This window comes from Vombatus ursinus, unplaced genomic scaffold, assembly GCF_900497805.2.
Source record: "Vombatus ursinus unplaced genomic scaffold, bare-nosed wombat genome assembly UNPS02014807.1, whole genome shotgun sequence".
NCBI lineage: Eukaryota > Metazoa > Chordata > Mammalia > Diprotodontia > Vombatidae > Vombatus > Vombatus ursinus.
Window position 1 is genome coordinate 25,098,476 of NW_020954585.1, and position 10,078 is coordinate 25,108,553.

Sequence of the window (10,078 nt, forward strand, 5' to 3'; positions counted from 1 at the left end):
GCCTCAACTTATTCAAATGTTTACTAAACACCCACTCTTTTGTGGCCTTGTGCCATGAACAGAGACAAAAATGTACCAGCTCCTGCCCTTGAAAAGTACGAATTCTACTGGGGCGTGGGAAGCTTCTGACACTCCGGAGCTGTCTGTGTTCCTATGGGCAAGTGATTCCATACATCTGAGTCTCAGTTTCCTCCTGTTTAAGATGGATATGACTTGATACTTACATTGCCTACTTTACAGGGTTGTTGTGAGGTTCAAATGAGAAGATAGAAGTAAAATATTTTATAAACTTTAAAACACTTCAGTGTCACTGTTTTGCCTTTATTTTATCTTTCATTTTGGTTTCCTCATCAGTAAAGTGAAGGGGTTAGATGACCTATAAGAATCTTCTAACTTGAATATTCCATGACTTTCCCAAGAATATATTTAAACTTATTAAAAGGAATTTTATAGATAATTTTGTTCCAGTTGTATTTCTTCACTAGAGAATCTTCATCTGTGCTTCAGTCAGGTATCATTTTAAGATAAGACCCATAATAAAATTTTCTTTCCAGAGAATCATTTGTAGGGAGGTAGGGATTTTTTTTGCAAATTGATGTCACAGGTTAACACTGATATTAGTGGCTAGAAATGTTTATGATACCAAAAAAAAAATGCTGCTAAATCTTATTTCAATATATGTAAAATATTCTTCCCCAGAGTGAAGATACACAGCAACAAATCATCAGGGAAACTTTCCATTTGGTGTCTAAACGAGATGAAAACGTCTGTAATTTCCTAGAAGGAGGATTGTAAGTAAAATATTTAATTAAAATACATAATGTTTTTTGAGTAGATGGATTAATCACCAAGCATTTATTTTGCCTACTCTGTACAGGCATTGGATTAAGCACTGGACTTAATATAAAGACAAAAATTAAACAGTTCTTGCCCTCAAGGAAGGACCTTATATTTTATGAGATCTTGGGAGAGTGAAGAGAGACAGTGTTCATGCATAAATAAGTACGTACAGAATAAATACAAGGTAAATTTTTTTGGAGAGAGGGCATTAGGAGCTGGGAGAGGGGAATCCAGAGCTCTGAAAGGAGAGAAAGCATCCTAAGAGGTGTTTAGGAGGTGGTATGTTCTAGGCTTGTGGAACAGTCAGTGAAAAGACAGAAGATGGAATGTCCTGTGAGAAGCATTGAGGCCAGGTTGTCTGGTCTGTAGAGTGTGGGAAAGTGAGTGATGTACACATAAGGTTGGAAAGATGGGTTGGGACCAGTTTGGGAAGGCTTTAAAAACCAGAGGAACTTAGAAACTTGGGAACTTTTTGATCCTAAAGGCAATGGGAGAAGCTATCAGAGTTTATTAGTAGGGTGGTAACATGGTGGACTCTCACTTTAGGAAAATCACTTTGGTTGCTCTGTGTAGGCTAGTTTGGAGAGGGGAGAGATTTGACATAGAGAAACAAGTTGGGAGAATATTGCAATAGTTTAGGCAAGAGGTAACAAAAACCTGAGCTAGATTGATTGTCAGGTGAGTAGAGTGAAGGGTGAGGTGAGAGGGGGGAAATTAGGAGATTTGGCAACTGATTATTAGGCTAATGTGCTCTCTAATTTGGACTAATTGAGGAAGAGAATAATAATAATGATGATGATGATGATGATGATAGCTAGCATTTACAGTTATCCCTTCTGCATCATGACTTCCCCATTGCAGTTTTGATATGTTGTGGGTTGGCATAAGAAATTAAATGGAAATTTTTGGGGAGTTTTGTGGAAGCCACAGATGACAAGTGAAGGCAGAAAAAGTTTAGAAACTCAGAAATGTATAAAACATATCTGTAGCATTATACAATATCAACATATTTTATCCTTTAATACCACAATAATTTAGACTTCTTCTCTGGTACAAAGAGAGGACCAAAAATTTTTAGACGGATTTTCCAGATTGTGGGAGCAATGTGCTCCTAATTCCCATAATGTGGAAGGGATAACTGTATATAGGTCTTTAATGTTTGCAAAGCACTTACCATATATTATTTCATTTGATCATTATAACGACTCTGTGATTTAGGTATGATTACTATCCCCATTTTATAGAGGGGAAAACTGAAGCTGAGAGAGATTAAGTGATTTGCCCAGGGTCATACAGCTATTAAGTGTCTGAGGCAGGATTTGAATTCAGGACTTCTTATCTCCAGGTCTCACTCTCTATTCACTGGTTCATCTTGCTTAAAAAGCCTGAGTTTTTTGTTTTTTGTTTTTTAAATGTAAAGGCATGCAGTTTGTTGTTTTCAAGTCCACACAATAAACTGGAATTTAGAAAATTCCAACTGGCACCCTAAATGTCCTATTTTTAATAGGAATAGATGAAAATGGTTTGTAATCAGCCTATCAGTTGTTACAGATGAGCAGAGCTCTTCTTCCTTACTTGGAGTTGGGTCTCGGTGGTCTCCAAGGAGCCCAGCCAGTGCTCGTTCCTGTGGATGCTTGTTTTTTTCCTTTAAAACAGTTTCTTCACAGGAAGTTAATTAAACTTACTTCTCTGTCATCTTGATTATGGTGCTTACTTGCCTATTAAGCTGTTTTCTCATAGACAAGATGAAAAGGTAGCCCCTTGATTAATTAGTAGAAATTCTAAATTTGTGGACTTAGGAATATATTAGACTTTACAGTTTATTTTAGGAAAAAGTTATGTAAATTTTGTTGGTAACATAAGACATTCTTATCTGACAATCAGTTTTGCTTATGGAGGAAATTTTATTTCTTATGTGGCACTTTTTATGCATGAGTGAATAAATCGTTAATCTTGTAACTGTTGCATATGAACTTGTGATAACAAACAGTACCATCTTATGACCTTGAACATTTAACTCACTTCACTTTTCTGGGCATTAGATTCTCCATCTCTAATATTTGGATATTGGACTGGATGGTCCTTTAAGATACCTTCTAGCTCTAAATTTTAAATCTTGAAACAGTTTAAGCAAGTATGTAACTGTTCTCTCCAATTTCAGTCATTCAATCTGGTTGTACCAACTGGACTACTGTCTTTAGAAATGTACTTTACCTCTCTTTCTCTTAATGATAGGGAAGAGGCCATTTGGTATAGAGGAAAGAGTATTGAGATTGGAGTGAAGGGTTATTGTTCACTTGTTTCAGTCGTGTCTGACTCTTTGTGATTCCATTTGGGGTTTTCTTGGCCAAAATACTGGAGTGGTTTGCCTTTTCCATCTCATTTTATAGTTGAGGAAACTGTGGCAGACGGGTAAGTGACTTGCCCAGGGTCTTACAGCTAGTAAGTAAGTGTCTGAGTTCAGATTCAAACTCAGGTCTTCCTGACTCCAGGACAACACTTTATCCACTATGCCACCTACTTGCCCCTGGGGTAAAGCAACCTAAGTTCAAATTCTGGCTTTGCTGCCTTGTGTAACCTTAGTCCACTTCTCTGGGTTTCAGTTCACTTCTTTCTCAAATGAGTGAGGGAGGATTCTAGATGATATCTAAGGACCCTTCCTGCTCTAAATACATGATCCTAAAGCCAGTTTGGATTCTGAATAAAGTTGCAGAACCTTCCTAGCATCATCTTTTTACTGGGAGTTTTCAGAAGGAAAAACAGGACCTGCCCCAGTGTCTGGTGCAACACTTCATATTTATTGAATAGGAATACCTTGGAATATCCACTCAGATTTCTGTTTGAATTTTAATTTATACTTGACTTGGAATCATTCTTTAGCAACAGTGAAACTAAAATGTGGTTTGGTAGAGCACTGAACTAGATGGCAGGAAATCTGAGCTCTAGTTTTGAATCTATCACAAACAAGATGGTTGATAAGTCACTTAATTTCACTAGATTTCAATTGCCTCTTGTCTGTAACTAGGAAGTTAGATGAACTTCTTCAGCTCCAAACTCTTATCCTCCATGGCAGTACAAGGTATTTGTATTGCAAAATATGTGAGTTCAGCATTTTACTGCCTAATTTTATTGCTTTCATGTAATCATCTTAGCCATTTCAAAGCTGAAGACTTTGAAGATCTTTGAACTAAAATATGTAACTACCTACTTTAATTAGAATGTTATTAGGTTAAAATGAAGTTTGTTTTCCTTTCATGTTTAACCTTTTAGCAAGGAAGAATTGTAATGCTATTGTCAATGTATCTTCAGAAAATTTTTCAAGTACGTGTTCCTTTTATTTCTTGTCTTTTTATAGAAAATGATTATTTTATGAAGTAGGAATAGTAATAGGTATGTTTAATCATTCCAATTACTTAAAGGACTTCAGGGGACACAAAAGAAGTGTTTATGAGAAACAGCCTGGTCTCTTGGATAGAAAGCTGAACTGGGTTCAAGTTCTACCTTAAATTTAGACACTTAGATAGTATGGATAGAGCACTGGGCTTGAAGTTAGGAAAACTTAAGTTCCAATCTGGCTTCAGACACTTAGGAGTTGGACAAGTCATTTAACCCCTGTTTGCTTCAGTTCCTCATCTGTAAAATGAGCTGGAGAAGGAAATGGCAAACTACTCCAGTATCTTTGGGGATAATAATGGCATCTACTTGCCAGTTTGTGGGGATCAAATGAGATCATAATAGTAAAATGCTTTGCACTGTGTTTGGTACATAGCAACTGCTGTATAAATGCTTGTTGCTATTGTTGTTGCTGTTGTTATGCTGGCTACTGACCTCGCCTTGCCTCAGCACATTTTCTCTAAGACTCTAAGTCGAAGAGCAATTGCTGACTTGCATTGGGAAAGGAAGTTGCTCACAGGTGCTTCACACACCCATGAACTCGCAAATTGAGGAGGAGGAGGAGGGAAAAGAGTATGTAATGTGAGAGGTTTGATTCAACTGATCAGCACTTTCTGTCTTTTTAATGCTCTCTTCTGACCTTTAAAAAAAATCCTAGCTTAGTTGATTTTGATTAGCCTTAATTTGACAAATTCTGGCAATATTGAAGATTCTTTTGAAAAAGTGTTTTTTTTTTAAAAATATTTGTGAGAATCACATTCCCAGGGTTTGAAGTGACATTAGAGGCCCAAGTATTAAAGGAAGGATAAATCCAGCACCTGGGACAGAGATTCACTAGTTCCAGAGATATTCCATTCTAGGTTTTTTGGACAGTTCTTATTGTTAAAAATTGAGCCAAAATCTACCTACCAGTGACTCCTACCCTCATCTCTTGAGGGGTCAAGTACAAGAAGTTAAATCTTTACTCATCATGACAGCCCTTTAAAAAGTTGATGAGAGTAGTCATCTACCGAGCAAAATGCTTAAATTTTTTGTTGTTGTTGTTTTTGGCTAGGCAATGGGATTAAGTGACTTGCCTAGGGTCACACAGCTAGTAAGTGTTATGTGTCTGAGGCTGGATTTGAACTCAGGTCCTCCTGAATCCAGGGCTGGTGCTCTATCCACTGCGCCACCTAGCTGCCCCTTAAATTCTTTATAGAAGATGGTTCAAAGGTGTTTTAATGAGATAACTTCACTAAAGAATATTTTTTGAAATAGTATTTTAATGTTAATATATGCTAGGAGAATAATTCCAGAGACTTTTTATCCTAGTTTTGTTATAATGAAAATCAATATATATTGAATATTAGTAGAGTAATTACAGGAAATATTTCCTACATTAAGAAATATTGCCTAGTTTTTCTCTGCTTGATAATTAGCTTTTAAGATTTCTGACTGGAAACCATCTATAGTTCTTACTCTTGTCACTGGAATGCCTATAAATCTTTCTTTGCAGTAAAATTATACTTTAAGAAAAAGCTTTTTTTTCCTTGTAAGTAAAAGGAAATCTATTCTTTATTGAATTATTTTATAAAATAAATGCACATTAAAAATGCAGAAGCCATAAATGAGACCTTTATTGCGGAGAGTTTTTTATATAACAGTATTTTACTATAGGTTTTAAAATTGCTTGAACTAATGAAGATATATCTTGTACTCACTCTGACATTTCCATTTTTTTTTTTTGCCTTTGTTGTTTAGGCTAATAGGTGGATCTGACAATAAACTGATTTACAGACATTATGCCACATTGTATTTTGTCTTCTGTGTGGATTCTTCAGAAAGTGAACTTGGCATTTTAGACCTAATACAAGTAAGTTACTGATGATTTTCTTGTTAGTAAGTGATAATTTTGAACTTTTTCTTCAGACTTTTCTTTTGTTTCATAATTTTCTTGAGAATGATTTTATTATATATGAATAAAATTTATATAGTAATATTGTGCATTACTCTTTAGTCATAATAGTAAATGTGGACCCAAATACATTTTTAATAGAAGTAAGCTATCTGAATTACCTAAGTTTGAGCCAGTAAGTTAATCAAGTGAATACTCCTCATGGAATGTGTGCTTTTTAAGTGTTTGTAAGCTTATTTTGAGATCATTCAAAAGAAAGATAAAAATCACTTGATTATTGGCAAGTGTGAAGAAAAGCCACTGTGCAATTGTTTTTAAAAAAGATTTTTTAATGTTCAATTAATGTTTGAAAGGTCCATTAGGAAGTTTAAAAAAAAAGCACTTGCCAGCTTAAGAAATTCTCAGAAATGTAAGCCAGGTTGAGGGGAAAAATTCAAGACCTGAATTTGATGAGACTATTTTATGTATGATTTTTAGGAATGGCTGCAAAATATCTTTAGCATCAAAACCATTAGATTAGTTAAGAGGAGGATTGAGAAAGATTGCTTGACAAACAGGCTTGTCACATTCTGTCTGGAACAAAATTTTTTTTCAAAAGAAATTATATAATTTTGCTCTTGAACTTAACACCAAATAAAATGAACATTTCCACATACAACGTGGAGCAGATCTGGAGGATTGTATAAGAAAATGATACTTTTTACTTACCAATTGTTTTTTCCTTTAAGTATATAATAAATTTAACATGTAATTTTCAAAGTTGTCCTGTTTCTGCTTCTTCCTGTTCTCTTTTGTGCATTTCAAAAAATACTTCAATATCTTTTTCTTTTTCTTTCTCTTTTTCTTTTTTTTGGCAGGGGAAGGGGGCTGGTCATTACTAAGTCCCTTTCCTTTCCTTCTTCCTCCCTCTCCCCCCTAAAGAAAAAAGAAAAACAAAACCATTATAGTAAATATGCATATCAAAGGAAAACAAATTCTCACATTGGCCATGTTTGAAAATGTATGTGTCATTTTGTATCTTGAATCCATCACCTGTCGGTCAGGTGGTGGTAACATGCTTCATCATCAAGAGAAGAGGGATTTACAGTTGAGGAAACTGAAGCAAATAGAGGTTAAGTGACATGCCCAGGGTTACACCGCTTATAAGGGTCTGTGGCAGGATTTGTACTCAGGTCTTCCTAACTCCAGGCCCAGTGCTATATCCACTATACCAACAACTGTTTTATCAAGGTTCTGGAATCAAGGTTGGTTATTACTTTAATCATACTTGAGTCTTTCAAAGTTGTTTTTCTTTACAGTATTGTTATTTTTAGAGGTAGTTGGGTGGCACTGGGGATAGAGTTCTGGGCCTGAAGTCAGGAAGACCTGAGTTCAAATCCAGCCTTAGATACTTATTAGCTATGTGACTCTAGGCAAGACACTTACTCTCTATTTGCCTCAGTTTCTTTAACTGTAAAGTGGGAATAATAAAAGCATCTACCCTGCAGGGTTGTTGTGAGGATCAAATGAGATAATATTTATAAAACACTTAGCCAAGGGCCTGTTCATCTGGTTCTGCTTACTTCTGAATCTATTCATTCAAATCTCAGGTTTCTCTGAAATGGTTCCTTTCATCATTTCTTAAAATGCAATAATGTTCCATTACATTTATATACCATGATTTGTGAAGCCATACTGTAGGTGATAAGCACTCTCTCCTCCCCTTCTCCTCTCAATCTCCCCTGTGTTGCAGATCTTTGCTATATGGAAAAGAACTTCTAGAATTAATTTTTGTACACGTGGGTCCTTTTCATTTTTTATCTTTTTAGGGGTAGTAGCCTAATAATGGCATTGCTGGAGCAAAGGACATACTTTATCTTTCCCAGTAAGTTTTAGGTTGAAGTCTGCTACAGACAGAAATCTCCTTCCTCTGTATTTGCTTCATCAACAGAATTATAGCTAAATCTTCCTTTTACTTAGAGAATAAGACAGAAAATTCTTTTTGGTCATACTGTGTGTTATTTTAGTCTTCTAAGTTGCTGAATGCCATAAAAACAATGAATTTCATAGTTGATAGTTTTAGAACTGTTTATGTTATACGTGTCTTAATTAGAAGTGATAAAATATTTATAAAGTAGAAAAAAAGAAGTATGTCAATATTTAATGTTAGGTTTGGATATTTATAAGCATTCATACTGGCCTCAATTTATTTGTTATCTTAAGCTGATAATAGTGCCAGAGTAGTTCAATGGATAATTCTGTTTTCTTAATTATACTTTTCTTTAGTGTATTGTAGCCGTGATGTCAGGATTATTTCCATTAGTGTATAAGCTGTTGCCTAGTTACAGTTGGACAAAAAAAAAAAAGTCCAGAACTAATCCCTCAAGTCTTTTACTTGACTTAAAAAATGACATTTGGGCTTTGCATTAGAATATATGATCAAAATATGATCTTTTGATATATACAATACTAGGGTCCAGTGTACCATTTTTGAGGATGTTGTTTACTTATGATACTGCAGTCATGACATAGCCAGGAGGATGGAGCTTTCCTCTGTGATACTTTACAATGATACTGTGATGCTTTACAAATCCGTTTTTACTTTTTTATGTGAGTGAGTAGTCAGAAATGTGGCCAGTAAATGACTTTCTTAACCAAAAATTCACCAAATCTAAAACATGCCGACCATGAATTTTAGTTTTTCTCTGCCTGAGTTTCCTAATCTGTAAAAGGATGATTATACTCATACTACGTATCTCATGGGGTTGTTATGAGAAGCAGATGAGAGAATGGAAAAAAAATACTTTAGAAAATATAAAACACTACATAAACACTATTTTATATTGCAAACAGTAAAACATTATTCAAATATCATTATTGCTTTATTAGGAGCAGTTTAGTTGGCTGGATCTGGAGGCAGCAGGACATAGTGGAAAAATCCTTGGCCTTGGCATTAGAAAGCCAGTTGTTTCAAGGTCAAAATCTCCTACTCTCTAGCTTTGTGACCTTGGATTAGGCACTTAACCTTAATGACCTTTAGTTTCCTTGTTTAACTGTTAAGGAGAAATAGTAATGCTTGTATACTACCTGACAGGGTTGATGAGCCGATTAAGTGAGGTTATATGTGCATAGTAGCATGGAACTGTATAGTGCCATATGTTATCATTTTCACAGGCTTTATCGATGGAGAACTGGCCTCCAGGCCAGGAAGATTAAGGCCAAGTCTCACATTGGACATGTAGTGGCTGTGTTACCTTGGACAGGTCAGGTAACCTCTCAGTGCTCTAGGCAGCATTCTTAAGATTAAGTTACTGAGAAGGTGCTGAACTGCATTAGTAGACAGAATTTTCCTCTCTTGGGAGTTCCTTATTTCAGTGAAATCATAGGATCATTCTCACATTCTCATTCATTAAATTATCATCACAAAATTGAAATGAATGAAAAGCTAAATGAGGCCAGCCCAGTGGACCCAGCTGTCAGTATGGTGTAAATTTTCCCAAAACACTTCCATTTTTCTGTATAATGCCTGAAATAACTGTCGTTAAATTTACTTTGGTTAAGACAGTGTCCCAGAAAGGCTTGCATTAAAATGTATATACTGTCTCATAAGAAAGCAGAAGCCTGAGCACTAAAGGAATAGGACACAATTTTGAAGGCAAAGAAGTGAGGTTTGGAGGTGCTGCCTGCGAGGCAGGTCTAGGTAGGATACTCATGCAAACCCGTCGGTAGAAATGCTTCCGAGGTTAAGGTTTTAGTGACAGGGACCTGAAGAGAAACTTTTCTTGCTTCATGATTTATGCTATAGGCAAGAAATGTGCAGGATTCCTTTTTTCTTTTGTTATCAGTGGTCTCTTAATTCAGAGGTATTTCATGTGGGNNCTTGCTTCATGATTTATGCTATAGGCAAGAAATGTGCAGGATTCCTTTTTTCTTTTGTTATTAGTGGTCTCTTAATTCAGAGGTATTTCATAT

The 10,078-nt window shown here is 35.5% G+C and overlaps 1 protein-coding gene across 1 annotated transcript in view; it reads left to right on the plus strand.

Moving 5' to 3' along the window:
- AP3S1 (adaptor related protein complex 3 subunit sigma 1) overlaps window positions 1-10,078 on the plus strand; it is a 95,667-nt gene that overhangs the window by 48,219 nt on the left and 37,370 nt on the right. The window contains exons 2-3 of the mRNA XM_027874862.1: window positions 700-791; window positions 5,974-6,085. Coding sequence (XP_027730663.1) covers window positions 700-791; window positions 5,974-6,085 — 204 coding nt within the window. The remainder of the gene's footprint in view (window positions 1-699; window positions 792-5,973; window positions 6,086-10,078) is intronic.